The sequence below is a fragment of the Brassica rapa genome, chromosome A05 (assembly GCF_000309985.2).
Source record: "Brassica rapa cultivar Chiifu-401-42 chromosome A05, CAAS_Brap_v3.01, whole genome shotgun sequence".
NCBI lineage: Eukaryota > Viridiplantae > Streptophyta > Magnoliopsida > Brassicales > Brassicaceae > Brassica > Brassica rapa.
Genome location: NC_024799.2, coordinates 4,841,652 through 4,856,646, shown reverse-complemented (window position 1 = coordinate 4,856,646; position 14,995 = coordinate 4,841,652). Strand labels below are relative to the sequence as shown.

Sequence of the window (14,995 nt, the reverse complement as noted above, 5' to 3'; positions counted from 1 at the left end):
TCTCATGAAAAAGCGTCATCTTTCTGCGCGAAGAAGAATATCAACAATGCGAACTGAACTGAATAAAATCTTTCTTGTCCAAAATGAATAGGTTGACAATTTCAATTTTTTTCTAGTTGCTTTTTAGTGGGTTTTTTGGCCAAACATATAGTAGTTATGGCGAATTAATAACTTGCTGGAAACTTGTAATGGACACTACTATCTGGTATCTGACCAAAAACAAGGATTTCGTCTTCCAGCACTGGCACTGTCTCTTAAAAAAATATATGAAAGCTAGTCTTGATCTTCTCAGGACACTTGTAGAGGAATATCACCCCCCCCCCCCCCCCCCCTACCATCAACCCATGCAAAGGACAGATTCATTCAAAACTGGTAAAAAGGTATTATTACTTTTAGTAACAAAAACAAAACCTTGATTTTTAGTCTAGTCAGCAAATCATACATAAATAAAACATTTTTTTTTCAGAATGATTTATATGTAGCCTAATCAATAATCTCAAATAAAGCGTCTAGCTACCATCTAGCGATTTCTTGAATATGTTGCTTCACGAAATCCTGTTCTGGCCAAGGAATCCGAAACAATCGCTTTGGGTTTTCTGACCGAAAATGCTGTTTGCTGGAAGTGTTGGCGCTATATCAATAAAATGAATCCAAACGCTAGTGTTTATCTTCTTCAACAGCTTGTACACCGTTGGATCGATCATTCAATATTAATATCATCAACCGATGCAATGAAACAATTCATTCAACAGTTGTTCATGGTTTCTTTGACATTATTAGCTGGAGAAGGAATGCCTGTTGTTTTAGCCAAGGATGCTAGAGCAATCGCTATCTGGTGTCTGATGGGAAACGTTGATTGCTGGAGGCACTGGGATAGTGTTTATAAAGCAGAATATAAAAGTTGGAAGGATCATTCCCTTAAACTACCATCATCACCGAGTGATATTGTCATTCTCCGTCACACTATGAAGAGCTTCAGGCTAAAGGTAATGCCTATTAGTCGTCTAACTCCACTCTTGATTTCATCTCTGATCTTCACTTGTGCACGTTTTCTCAGAACAAAAAAGGCATCACTGAAAGAGAAAGCTTCTCTTTACAAAGAAGCTGACAAGTTATGCAAAGTGATATCCCGGAAACTCTCCCGCGGAAGTATTACTGTTGCGGTTCCAGTTACTGCAGTAACCACTGCTGCACTTGTTCTGTTGTATCTGAGCGTGTTTGTTGTTTTCAAGTAGATGTAAGTATCGCGTGTGGGAATTTGAGTGCTGACCAAGGAGTAATCATTGATTTTTTGGACCAAGAGTAGTTGTCACATTCGAGTACTAACCAGATAAAAATACAAACAGAAACAGTTGCTTGGGAAGGATTGTAATAAATCTAGTGACATAACACTTGTCATATTCTCTAAAGATTTTATGATGTTGAAACAGAGAATCACTTTCTTGTTGACAAAGGAACAGCTCTCAACACATAAAAGCATCAAAGTAAAAGATAATTTTATTATCTCATTCCTCAAAAGGACAAAACAAACCAACCTACCAACACCGTCTTCATCTTTTACTGCTTGTTTGTTTGTTTCAGAGAGGGCAACTAGGGTTCCTCATCAATGTCCGTAATCTCCCGCTCACTTTTGGCACTTTAGGTTGTGCTCTTGTCTTCAAACTTTCAAAATACTGCAACCATAAAACGAACAATGATTGTAGTGCTTCTCAGACACAAGTACATATTTGGTTCCAAGAAATGCAAAAGCTACTACCTGTTGCTTCCTCTTCCTCTCCAACTCTCCCTGTTGAAACAAAACCAAAACAAAGACCAATTGTTACAATCCCTTTCACAAAAAAAGAATTAGTGTTTCAAAGATTAATAAATACCAATGCATGTTTTAGCTGAGCGTTCTCTTCTTTCAACTGGTTCAGTTCTGCTTCCAACTCCACCGTATATGCCTTCATAACAATCATAACAACAAATTAGCTTTTATGCTAATATGAACATTCATAGACATAAATGATTACAATATTAACCTGCTTTCTTGCTCTAGACCTGGCAGCAGACTCACGGTTCTTGATCATCCTCCTCTGCCTTCTCTCCACTACTTTCTCCACCGGACCATCCACTACTCTCTTCCTCCCTCTTAACCCTCCCATATCAACTCCATACTGACCTCCTATGTTATCCACTTGCCCATGTCCTAACCCATCAGACGACACAGGGCTTAACGGTCCCACCATCCCCATCTGCTGTCCACCTGCTCCAAACCCGCCACCACCGCCGTAACAAACACCTGGCTGAACCGGTGGTGCCTGCTGATACCCTCCTCCTCCTCCTGTCCTTTTACCATAATCACCTACACCCACCGGGAAAGAAGGATCACCACCTCCTGAAAACACACCGTAAAGCTGTTGCTGCTGAGTAGATGCCGGTATAACACTAGTCGGGGTCGGGTTTAACATAGGTTTAGGGTTAGTAGGGTGCTCTCTAACTACACCAGCCTTCACCAGGAAATCCTCAAGCGTCATCTCCCCAAACGTTGGTTGCCTAGCTGCACTCTCACCACCGCCGTTATTAGCATTGTTTTGACCGTTACTACTACTAGTACTACGTCCGTTGCTGTTGTCTGCACCCCCACTACCGCCACCTCTATGTATCTCAGACCAAACCTCTTCAACAGTCTTCCTACAAAGAGGAGCTGGAAGTGTCAACGAGCCTTGTCGTGGAAGACTCGGCTGCTTAGCTATCCCTGGCTTCTTATTAACCCCTTGGTTACCTGAGGAGCCACCACCACCACTAAAGACGCCGCTCTCGGTTCCACCGTTGTTGTTGTTGTTGAAACCGTTATGACTCGGTGGAACGGGATGTGAAGCTGCGGCTGATGCTTGGTGATTGTTGTTGTTATTCTCCTCAGCGTTCCAAATAGAGACGAGGAACTCGTCCATGTTCATGGACCCGAAGTTCTTGCCGTTCTCGCAGAGAGCGTGTTGGAACTCGTCGAGTGTCAATGAGTAGATGGAGGATTGTCTTCCCAAAGAAGAAAATGGATGATTCTCTCCTCCTCCTCCACCAGCTCCTCCATTTTGTCTTGCTTGCGCCGTCGATGTTTCTACTTCTCGTTCAGACATCATCTCTGTTTCTCTGCCCACCATCTACCAGCTGCAGACAAACAACGTCAAGATTTCGCATATGGATATTACAATCTTTTTATGCTATATTAATGCTCAAAGGACCACAATTTAATGAAAAAGTTAAAAAAAAATTAATTTCCTGAGATATTTGTTTTAAGTTTTGAACGGGTACATCTAGTAAAGTAGTGGAGATTTATACAGATGCGAATCACTTCAATGTTACATGAAAAAAGGTCTAATATAAAAAAGAATCTCTATGGTATTGAAGACGGTCCACGTGAAATAAAGAAGAACGGTCTACATCATGACAGCGACAAGCGACTACTAAATTTAGCAATAAACAAACTAATAATTTCTCATTTCAATAAAGGTTCCGTTTCCGAAAGAGGAAAATATACACCCACATCATTAAGCCAACTTATCAACAAGACAACACATGAGTTTTGGTTTATTTCTTTTAAAACGTTGATATTTGTTTAGAGCTTAATCTAATACAATCCTAAAAATGAAACAATTATTACTGAGTGTGAGTACCACTTTCTTTCATGATTATCCACTTTATAAATAAATAAAAAATATTTTTTATTCGCAGAGAAGAACCGTAAAGCAAACAAACACCTAAACAATCTTATATAATCTGTTAAATCAAAGATATTTAGCTAAATTAGCTAAAACTAATTAAGTAATTGCTCTCTAATTTTTTTAATCCAGGACATATTCCTCAAGATCTTGAGGACAAAAATAACTACAAAAACTGAAAGAGAACCTGCAAATTAAATCTGTCTCCCAAAAGCGGTGGCTCACTGTTCCTCCACCACCGAAAAAAGATGAGAAACTACTTTTTTTTTCTGTTTCTCGGAGGTTCTCCTCCTTCACATAGATTCAAAGACTTCAGAGATTTTTTTTACTGAGAAACTTGTGTGTTTGGTGTTGGAAAGAGGAGAGAGAGAGAGAGATAAATTGTTGAGGGAGGCGGTAAAAGAGGTTAGATGATATATTTATATTCACCGTGAGTAAGGGTGGCGCGTGGGACCTACGAGCAGTGGCGTGAAGTTAAACATCTTTTGTCTAAAGTTATCTCTTTGACCAATGAGATTTCAAAGAGATGGAAACATAGAGAAGTCCAGGTCCAGGCCCAAGATCAGAGGCAAAGAATCGGTTCGGCTACGTCGACACGTATGATACACGTGTTGTCTTACTGCTTCTTGGAGTGTCTTCGGTAGAGCATGACACGTGTGACTCTCTGCTACAAAATGTTGATTTACGTCAAAACTCTCTCTTGATTCTTTTGTCAGCATAGCACGTGAGGAAACTGGATTACGAGTTAAGAAACTGATATAAAAGTATATATCCAACAACACGTAATAAGAGCTTATTAACAAAAAAAAAAAACATGTTTCCATTTCGAACATCCGCTTGCGAGCGCACATGAATTATTTGTTCAGAATTAAGAAAAAAATATTTCGGACAAAAAATCCGACCTGCCGGAATCGAACCAGCGACCTAAAGATTACAGCAACTACTACAGTCTTCCGCTCTACCAACTGAGCTAAGGTCGGATGTTGATTTTACTTCCTATTTAACCATTCATATACTTAAACATAGTTCAGTCTGGGCCATTGTCCATATTAAACGTTAGTGAACACTACATTCTATGCCCTTAACAGTAAAAACAAAAATCAAGATACAAGGTCCAATTCGTTTTGGGCTCACAGAATTAACTATTATTTTGATATTTTCACCTTTGCTTACAAAAATGAATACGACTTCTTTTCTATTTGTAAAAGTAAAAGATTACACATAGCTTCTGCTCTAACTAAACTAATACTACTATCAATGCACCTTGTTTTCTACCGTCATATTCCACGTTGTATAGCTTAAGACTAATATTATTGTGACATATGTAAGTAGTATTCATCAATAAATCACACTAAAATTAGTAAAAAGATCACCAACAAAGTATATTAGTAGTAATCAAAAGATCTACTAAGAAATTTGAGATATTCATGAATCTCTCTAGTCGTTTCAAAGTACTTCATAGCAACTCATGTCACAAAACAAATCAGCCCATTGTTCTGAGAGAGAAGATGAATCTTTCGTTTAGTTCTTGACTTCTTCGTTGGTTAAGAGCGTCTTAACGATGTTATCAACCATACCCGGAAAAAGAGGAAACATATGCCCTGCTCCAGGAATCTCATGGTAATGAATCCATGGCAGCTTCTTAGCAACGTAACGTTGTAGAGTCACAGGTACTAAAGCGTCATCATCTCCCTGCCACAAGTGCACTGATCCCTCCTTGTTAGGGAACAAGTTCTCCAGCTCCATTGGATCGAACTCCCATTTTCCAAACCCAACAATCATGTCACGGATCACTGTCTCATGTGTTCCTTGCTGCCTTATTTCTCCCTGCATGAGATAGTTTGATTAGGTCAAGTTGCGTGAATAAGAAAAAAGTGATGAAGAATGTTAATATCTATTACACCTCATGTGGCCTCCCTGCAGCACCAATCTTGAAGAGGATCTCTTTGTCAGATTTAGACAACAAACCGAGGTTTCGAGTCACAACACTTGACCCAAGGAACCACTTCTGAGAGTTCCACCAGTGAGTAAGCCAAGGAGCATAATGTGCAACACGAACCGCCCATTGGTCGTTTCTCGGTTGTAGATTATAAGCTTCGTTTGAGATGTCTGATGGAAAGCTCTTCCACCAGTAGTTCACCACTGGAGTTACAAGAGCTGCTCCAGCTAACCTAAAGAACCAAACACATCATCTCAAAATCATTCCCTTTCAATAATGCCATCATTAAACAATGTGTATTACCTGTGAGGAATGTATTTAAGGCATGCCCATGTAGCTTGTCCACCCATAGAGTACCCTATTATATAGAACTTAGTCCCTAGACTCAACTGATCAGCAAGCTCCTCTATGTCCAAAGCCAAGCTTTTGGGAGTACGGTTTGGGTCAGCATCACTCTCTCCATAACCAGGTCTATCAAATGAAACCATATACACACCTAGTCCCTCCTTAATATCCTACAAACATTCATATGATTTCTAAAGTTAAGATCTGTAAACTGAATGTACGAAACAGAAACTAGTAGAAGAGTTGTAGTACCGGTGAAAGAAGAGCAGCGAATGCATTGTCGTGCCTGCAACTATCAGATCCATGGACAAAGACGATTTTACGGGCAGCTTGATCTCTGGGAACACCGTGCTCCTTGTAAGCCAAGTGTCTTCCGTCTCTAAGTTTAATTCTTGGTGCTGTGATAGATGGACCACCAGGAGAGCCGCATAGCTTTGGAGGAGGAGGTTGGAGTGCTTGGTAAGTGGAAGTAGCTATACAGACAGAGAACACGACCAACAGCTTGTAGAGAACACCTGTACATCAAAGATTCGGACAAAACAGACATTGTTTCTCAATCAATCTTAGAGGGCAAGAAACAATGATGTGAAAAAAGTGAAGTCTTTTATGACCAAAGTAGTTAAGAACTCAGTCATGCGCATTTAATCAGACACCTTAAACAAATATTCTTGAATATAAAATTAATATCTCTGTGTAAATAATTGGCAAATGATGAACTAAAAATAATAATCAATCAAAATTCACAAAAATGGGCAGGACCCACTGTAAAAAAATATCAAACGAATCTTCATCGTTAGATTTACTATTTGCTTATGTTTTGCCTTCATTTGTTTTGGAGAGATTCTTTCCTTTTGTATAGGAGGAACATTTCATGAAACGAAATTTCCAGATTAAGTAAAGCTATTATTAAATGCATCGTCTTAAATTCAACAATCTTAATCATCATTTCATTTCATTTCATTTCATCAGCCTGACCCTATTCTGGAACCTTTGTCTGATTGCTGCAAAGTAGAAAAATCGAAATATTATGGAAGAAGAATAAGATGTCGAACCTGAGGAGCGGGAGCTGGCGGAGTCTGTCGATCCAGTAGCCATTGGGCAGATAGAGAGAAGCAGAGAGAAACAGAGGGAGAGAGAAAAGTAGCTGGAAAGTGAAAGAAGTAGTTTGGGTCTTGTAATAAACGCAAGTTTACTTTCAACTTTAGCAGATTTGGTCGTTTCTTGGTTGTTTGGTTAACCCACTGTAATAGGAATCAGGAATGAGATGTGAATCTGCTTAATCCACGTCATCCGTTGATTGCTATTGCCGCGATTCTAGATAAAAAATAGTTACCATCATCCCTACAGTTAAACAAATTTTTTAAATAGAAAATAAGACCCCAAAAACTGTAAAATGTGTAAAAAAAATGTACAAAGTTACTAAACTCAAACATGAATATGGTTAGGTACATATCAGTTTCAGATTGTGGGGTATAGCGTTCTTATCATGACGTTTATATTTTTACAAAAATACATGTGTGAATTCCCGTGACAGCTTTTATAATATAAAAGATTATATAATAATTAACTAATAAATTATAAATTATATGTGATTGGTGTACCTAAGATATATAAGCTAACAATTTTCGTTAGCCTAGTAGTAAATGAATATCTAGTAGACACTCCATCGTCCGAATTTAATTTTTTGCTGTGAGAAATTATTTACAATATTTAGATTCTCGGTAAAGAAGTAAAATCACGTTTTTTCACACACAAAAAAAATAAACAATTTTGGTAACACAAATATAGGACTGAGAAAAAGAAGAGGAGAGTGTTGATTTATAACTCTTGTGTTTGTTTATAATTGGTTCAAAACATTTAAAATGATTAAATATAATTGGTTCGGAAGTGTTTGGATGTATCGAGATGTTGCAAGCTGAAGGTGTTAGTTCCTCTATGAGGTTTTGAATTTTCTTATTTGGGATTTGTCTTGTAAGCTACCCGGTGTGGATTTCAGTTGCCTATTTCTTAGGTTTTTGTTGCTGGGGATTTTTTGTTTTTCCGCCAGTTTAGGTATCACACATTTTAATCGCTGTTTCGAATGAATTTTATCAGACGGAAAAAAATTAAAATAACTAAATTCTAATAAAATAGTAATAGTGTTAAATTTAGTTTTTTAATAAACATACTTTACCGACGAACATGCTTTATACAATGAATTGTGTTAGGTGTATCTTCTCCATGACCATCACCATGAAATCTTTATACTAACAATCCAAATAACTAATAATTTAGTTTCGATAATGATAAATTATGAATTATAACACAGACTACATTTTCACCAGGAATTGGAGTTTAACATTTGAAATTCAATGCAATCGTATTTAATTTCGAACTAATTCTTCATGACTAGTTCAATCCGGACTAGCTAGATTTCGTCTAGTTCAAATTCAGTTGAGTTCATTAAATTTTGTGACCTTCAGATCTTTAAAATTTTCAGTTTAGAAAGTGTAGCAACCAAATTCTAAAATATAAATCTAGCAGTGTTGGGGTTGGGAACCAACATGTTAGTGGAATTGAATAAATAGTATTAATCATGTTAAAACACTATTATTCCGGTTTCTAAAGACACTGTAAAACTCAAACGAATATTCTAGAAAAAGCAACTAATAATCAGTATAATCTTATCATCGAAAAAGTGTTTGGTTAGAGTCTCTTTTTTTTTTTTGAACAAGGGTTGATGATGGTCTTGAGCCTTGAAGTCATATGTATTGAAAGATGAATGAGTACATTGAGTGGGTGGTATAGTGTTAGTACCATGAGTTTTGTATTTTTACAAACAAAAAAAAAAATGAAAATTTTGTATGGATGTGGTGTTTGCTACAAGAGAAGGACTAATGAGGCTCTGAGCTAAGAAGAGAGCATGATTGATGGTTGTGCAACCTTTTGCAATCGGGACAGATTCTATTCCACATGCGTGGGACATTTTACGTTAGTTTCATCTTTTCTACACGTCACAGCCAACTGCATTATGTTTCTTTGGCCCTCATACTAACTTACTGGATGTATAATAAATACGTAGTGAGTTCAACAAGCCTCCGCATGATTATCATTCCGAGGCTACCAAGTGTTTGCCTAATCACAAACCAAACTATTTTGAGAATATTATTTGAGAGTTACTTTCTTGATTTGAGTAGCTAACTCCAGTTTTTCTTCTTATCATTCAAGATAGTGTTGCCAAAATAGTACTTTTACAGCAGAATTTTGGTAATAAGCAACCAGTTGGTCCACGCCAACTAATATGTGTGGTGAGAGTTCTTTGTCTTCCTCATGGAACATTGTTGGTTTCTTTATTCTAGTTGCTTGTAACTTTTAAAATTTAACCATTAGTTTGGTTTGTGATTAGGCAAACACATGTTTGGATGTTGAACAAGAGTTAGAAGGATTTCTGCCATGTTCACAAACAATAAAAAGGATATAAAAATTGATGAGACTTCAAGAGATCTACCTATCATCATGTGTGGCGGTTTCAACATGGTTCTTGGGAGGTATGACTGACTCACACTTAACTATTTTGAGACAAATACATCAAATGTTATATACTACTAAACTTTTTATTTGCAAAACAGTGATTCTCATTCGCTTGATGTAAGGAGGAAGATCAACTCACTGCACCATGATACACATAAACCATACTTTTTTCATAGAATCCATAAAATTGGATAAAATGTTCATAAAACAACAATCCACTTCTCACTAGATAAGATTGATATGAATCAATCCAGCAACAATGAGAAACTATGGGAAATTTTCCCAGAAAGTACATAGAGAAACTCACAAGAATTTTCTGATTATTTTCATCTAATTGACTTCCATGAGTTAATGATGATGTGGTCTGTTAATGATCCTTTGGGAATCTTGCACAAAGTTTGATCACAAATTGACATTTTTTTCAAATAATTACATATTTCAAGCTCTTAGCCTCCACTTATTTATATAGTAGTAGGACAAAGAAAATGAGACTGAATGTACTAAAAGGTGAGTGCCTATTCTGCCTTTTCAAGACTCTTAAATGAGTAGAGTTGGATACACACAAGACGAAAATAAACTCTACTTAGTCATTGTTTACCATCTGTACCAAGGATCTCTCAGCATGTCATGATTACCTATTCTACACATGTTTGATTGACTACATATTTTACTCAACTAATCGTGTTGCACATTACATTATTATATTTCTTTTTAGAAATAACAAATAATTTTGTCTTTTATAAGAGCATTTTCTAAGAGTGGAAAGCTTGATGGAGTTACTAGATCAAAAAGAAGTGAATGAAAACGCATGTCTCCCATCTAAGCGTTGAACTTCTAGCCATATTGTACTCTTAGCCCAGTTTAAGTGCACGCCTTGGAAACATGGGAGATATGAATGCATTGGAGACAAATATAAAAATAAACGATACAAACCATTGACATTATATCATTCCGAGTTAGGCTTTGGGAAGCTCATATAGTGAAAAAAAAACACAAGTATTAGTTTGAGACATAGCTCTTTTGTTCCTTGTGAATATCTTTGGATTTAGGATATCTTCTTCTATTTTGTTAGTATTACCCATTCTTGGGACTCATTTTTGTTATTTCTTATTAATATATTGGGTATGTTGGACGATTCAACGCTCTTCAGCTATTTTCAAATCATCAGTGAGAAATTTTATAGTTTTCAAACCTACAAGTGAAGTTGTTTTATAAGAAACCAAGAACGTTATCAAAACATCAAAGCCAACAACCTGGGAGAGCACAACCAACTTCCCAAAAGAGTCAGCTCCTTTCTTTTTACTCTTCCACAAACTCTAAGGTTAGGGCCTGCCTATATAGTTATGGAACTGAATACAATCATTACAAGTACAATGATCCATGCCAAAATATGGTATAAGACCAGAGCTACATTGGTGATAAATTAACAACTAAGCAAACAACAAAAGTTGAGTATCTCTCTGAGCGTGAAGCAGGTCCATTGGATGACTTCTTCTGTTGGACTCGGACCCTTTTGGAAGATTAAGTCAATACTTGAACCCTCTACCCACAACCAAATACATCTCTATAATATTAGCTAGGAAGCAAGCTGAGGGGTCTCTGCACAAGAAAACAAATTTTGCAAAAACGAATACTTGCAGCTTCTTGAATTACACAGAGAAACACTTGATGTATGAAACTTAAAATCAATTATGCAGCTTGTTGGCTCACGCAGAGAAACACTAGCAGCATGGAACTTAAATCAGTTATGTAGTTTATGTCTGCATGTCATATAGCAATAACTCCAAAATAAACCAAGTCTAAAACTATCTCCAATCCAAACCTATTTTGTAACAACCTGTCTCGTGGATCTCACCCGTTATGTGGATTCAAGGCTGGCCTTGCAGAGCACCGACACTAACTTTCTTTTATGTGAGCTCTCACAGATTTTCCAGGTAGATTATTGGTGCGCTTGGTGTTCTTCGAACCAAGACCTCATTCTTTAACAATTCTCCCAGAGGACGAAGTGTCACCAGTTGATCTGCAATAACCTAATTAATTAATTGATGACAACTTGTCATGTGAGAGAGTTGTTAAAGAGTGAAGTGTTGGATTCGAGTAACGTCAAGTGCACCAATAACTTATTTGGGGGAGTCAGTAAAAGCTTACAGATGAAAGGTTAGAGTCGGTGTTCTGCAGGGCCAGCCTGAAGTCTACGAGTGGAATCCACATGACAAGTTATCACATATATTTTTTTCTATAATTTTCAGTAAAATAGTGTAACTCTATTATAGAGTAAGTTTTGTTTCAAATGGTTGACTTTATAATAAAATAAAAAATAGGTTTAGGTTGGATGCCCTAATAAGACATCACATCTCTCGGAGTATTTCTCGCACTTCCACTTCTTCTCCCCATGTTTCCGAGCAAAGAAGTAAGGTCACCGAATTCACTTGTCCGATAGTGAAGAACACAACTCTTCTCCGGAGCCACATATACTCGTTTTCTTACTTATTTGCTCGTCCTCTGCTTTAGTTTCCATGGGAGATTGTGCTCGACGGTGAAGCCGTAGATTCTGGTCTTTTTGAAACCTTTTTCACATATCTCTCGCAGAGGAAGCGGTTTGTGGCCAAAAGTGACTTTGGAGATAGAGGTATGACCTCGGCTTCTGGTCTGTAGAGATAGAACTTAGAAGTAATCAAACCAAATTTGTGATATTGATAATGAATCCTTTGAAAGATCTAGTATGTAGAACGCATGCATGTTTGTATATCAAGATTGAAAATAAAACAAATCAAGAAGATAACTACGCTGTAAACATGTTTAGTTTCTTAATATGGTTTAATTCAGTGATCTATTAAACTTAGTTAATTAATCATATTACAGGTTTCTCTTCGTGGCAAGAGGAGGAAAGGGATTCATGTGTCACGATGATGATCAATATGATCAGTTGTTGATTAGATTTGGACATATCCTTCACTACTTAAGATTGTCTGATCTTCAGCTCTCATGACTTCTTCTGGAAAAATTTTTTGTTGGAAGAGATACAAAAGAGACGCTTTAAGAATAGAGATGGGGCTCAAAGGATATATCATAGAAGAGAGAGAGATGGGTCTCAATATGTTCCTTCTTTCTCTTTTGATCTATATATTATATGAAGTTTTCGACTAAACCCTCTCCCTCTGTTCAGACCAAACACAAGTTAAGATAAGATCTCCTGTCTTACTCTGATCTCTGCGCGGATGTCAAGCTAACCAATATGTTGTTTAATGCAATTTCCATCAAAAGAACATGATTGAGTAGAAAACTCGTTTTATGACACAGCGAATACTCTTAGGGAGGGCAGGAATCTGGGATTGACAGTAGTAGAATATGTTGAAGCCAAGAATATTTTTCCTTCTACTTCCCTATAGACACCTAATCGGAGAACAGACCAATCCAGAGGATGATCAGAGCATTTCATTCAACTAAGCCTTAGTTCCAAACAGCCAAAATGCTTAAACCAACTCAGTTTTTTTTTTTTTGCTTACCTAAAACCATAGTCTAAGCAAATCCTCCTAACAGTGTCAAGCATTCCTACTGAGATCTAAAACCACATCTCCACACCTTCCTAACCGGAAATCAAAAAGGCAAAAGAAACACTAAAACAGAAACAGATAAGCTCTTCTCAATACACAGTTTCTTCTCCATTAGTTCGCCGCATGTAAAATCCCGATGATCATTCACTCAGATACACTTTCACAAACACATTGATAATAAACTCTGTAAATATAAAATCCTGAAGTCAAAAAGATACAAACATCGAATTAAAATTAAAACATGAAGCCTTTACACATCGCTCCACTATTCCCACCACAAAATCAAACAAACTTTAGATTAAAAAAAAAACTATCAATACTTCGTAATTAAATCATCAAAATATAACAAGAAGAGAGAAGAGCGTATAGATCAAGAAACAAGCGTAAGAGATCAACCCACGATGCTCCTCCCCACCATCAGCCAAAGACACAACCAACGCCGAGCAAGCCCTCGTCGACCACAACACAAACACCCCCGCAACCACAAACCTAACCGCCCCGGCTCCCTGCGGCACAAACAACGACACAGCAGACAAAATCACCACCGGAAGCAAACAATACCCAACCAAACTCGTACACGTGTGCAGATTCAGATTCCCATTCCTCCCCGCGAGCATGTTAAACACCGCGTAGAGGAAGATCGACGACACCACGATCCACCCGAGGATCACCCCGAACTGGATCTTCCCCGCGAGGAGCTGGAATAGGCAGAGCGCGAGGTAGAGGAAGATCGGGCCGGATAGATCCGAGTCGTGGTGGACGGTTTGGTTGATCCGGAACGGGTTGAGGATGGATCTGGTCTTCTTCCAGATCTGATCGGGGTGGATCCCGAGCTCGTCGAGGAGCGGCTCCTCGTCTTCGAAGGAGGAGGAGCCTCCTCCTCCGAAGGATGCGGATGAGTTTAAGGTCCCGGTGAACGGTCCCGCGGGGGCGGCGGAGGAGGCGGCGGCGGATCCGATGTCGAAGGACATGAAAGGGATCGCGGAGGAGGAGGGGCGGGGAGGTTGGAAGGGAGCGGCGGGGAAGCGTCGTTGCTGGACGTTGGGGTTGGCGGTGGATCCGCCGGAGGGGAAGACCACTGGTGGAATCGCGAAGTCCTTCGTCATCTTCGAGATCTCGAAATCGAAATTAGGGTTCAATTTTTCATATAGAGAGACGACTTCGCGTACAAAGAAGAAGGTGCCTGAGGGTAGTTTCGTCAATTCGTAAAATACTATGCATTGAGTTTCTTCCGCATTGGCGTGGATGTCGTGTATCACCCTACTGAAATTACTATAGTGTCCTCTTTATTAGTTTGAAGTAGTTTTGGTGAAGGCCCAATGGGTCTCTCACCGCCAGCCCAATGAGCATTGAATTTTTATTATGTTTACTTTTAAAATGGAGGAGTAATGATTATAGAAATTGAACAAATTGTACGTGAGAAGATGATGATGTGCAATGATCTTCCAAAGAGATTTTCGGGATAATGATCAAATGGGAATAGTTTTCTGAAAGTTATAGTATATCTCAAAGTTGACTTTCCAAGTCTGAGTTTATGATGAATGATGATGATTTACTTAGAGGACTATTTATGTATCATCGAGATTCGAAGCTCTCTCTGTAAATTTCTCATAAACACTTGATTTTTTTTTTATGGTGTACTAAAATATAATTATGAATAATTAAAAGAAGAAAATGACAGCTTCGGTACAATTGTACAAGTTTTAAAAAGAAACCCCAAAATAATAAAATATAGAAAGGCTTTGAGACATCAGCCCGAGCTATTGATCACGTGATTAAAAATGGTACCAGCAACGAGTAAGTACCTATGTTTTAAGTTAACTGAATCCTTTTCTTGAGTATCTTCTTATATCGTTACTATCAATACTTATCCTCATGTAAATTACATTATCAATACTTCCCTTATCAATTACATATTGCTTTGACAACAAATTTGGTTGAGGTCATAA

At 37.9% G+C, this 14,995-nt stretch overlaps 3 protein-coding genes and 1 non-coding gene across 4 annotated transcripts; all 4 read right to left on the bottom strand.

Annotated features, from left to right (window-relative positions):
- Positions 1 to 1,265: 1,265 nt before the first annotated feature.
- Positions 1,266 to 4,263, bottom strand: LOC103867300 (protein ABSCISIC ACID-INSENSITIVE 5). The gene is made up of 5 exons (XM_009145355.3): positions 3,886 to 4,263; positions 2,022 to 3,147; positions 1,872 to 1,943; positions 1,757 to 1,786; positions 1,266 to 1,673 (listed from the first exon to the last, which is right to left on the bottom strand). Exons 2-5 carry the CDS (start codon positions 3,138 to 3,140, stop codon positions 1,578 to 1,580), a joined length of 1,317 nt encoding a protein of 438 aa, XP_009143603.2. The 5' UTR covers positions 3,141 to 3,147; positions 3,886 to 4,263; the 3' UTR covers positions 1,266 to 1,577.
- A 331-nt stretch (positions 4,264 to 4,594) lies between these two features.
- TRNAY-GUA lies at positions 4,595 to 4,678 on the bottom strand. The gene is given in 2 exon segments: positions 4,595 to 4,630; positions 4,642 to 4,678. It is a non-coding gene; the product is annotated as a tRNA-Tyr (tRNA).
- Positions 4,679 to 5,022: 344 nt separating this feature from the next.
- Positions 5,023 to 7,246, bottom strand: LOC103867299. The gene is made up of 5 exons (XM_009145354.3): positions 7,035 to 7,246; positions 6,235 to 6,497; positions 5,941 to 6,152; positions 5,602 to 5,869; positions 5,023 to 5,525 (listed from the first exon to the last, which is right to left on the bottom strand). The coding sequence occupies exons 1-5, from the start codon at positions 7,075 to 7,077 to the stop codon at positions 5,220 to 5,222; spliced, it is 1,092 nt and encodes a 363-aa protein (XP_009143602.1). The 5' UTR covers positions 7,078 to 7,246; the 3' UTR covers positions 5,023 to 5,219.
- A 5,965-nt stretch (positions 7,247 to 13,211) lies between these two features.
- Positions 13,212 to 14,213, bottom strand: LOC103867298 (protein YIPF5 homolog). Its single transcript, XM_009145353.3, has one exon. It carries the CDS (start codon positions 14,150 to 14,152, stop codon positions 13,382 to 13,384), a length of 771 nt encoding a protein of 256 aa, XP_009143601.1. The 5' UTR covers positions 14,153 to 14,213; the 3' UTR covers positions 13,212 to 13,381.
- Between the last annotated feature and the right edge of the window lie 782 nt (positions 14,214 to 14,995).

Bases quoted from the DNA above. Each gene is read 5' to 3' on its own strand.
- LOC103867298 (XM_009145353.3), bottom strand. From the start codon at position 14,152: ATGACGAAGGACTTCGCGATTCCACCAGTGGTCTTCCCCTCCGGCGGA.
- LOC103867300 (XM_009145355.3), bottom strand. From the start codon at position 3,140: ATGGTGGGCAGAGAAACAGAGATGATGTCTGAACGAGAAGTAGAAACA. The intron at 1,944-2,021 runs GTTAATATTGTA...ATTGTTATGAAG, and splicing joins GGTCTAGAGCAAGAAAGCAG to GCATATACGGTGGAGTTGGA. The intron at 1,787-1,871 runs GTATTTATTAAT...TTGTTTCAACAG, and splicing joins CTCAGCTAAAACATGCATTG to GGAGAGTTGGAGAGGAAGAG.
- LOC103867299 (XM_009145354.3), bottom strand. From the start codon at position 7,077: ATGGCTACTGGATCGACAGACTCCGCCAGCTCCCGCTCCTCAG. The intron at 5,870-5,940 runs GTAATACACATT...TTGGTTCTTTAG, and splicing joins CTTAAATACATTCCTCACAG to GTTAGCTGGAGCAGCTCTTG. The intron at 5,526-5,601 runs GTGTAATAGATA...TATCTCATGCAG, and splicing joins CTGCAGGGAGGCCACATGAG to GGAGAAATAAGGCAGCAAGG.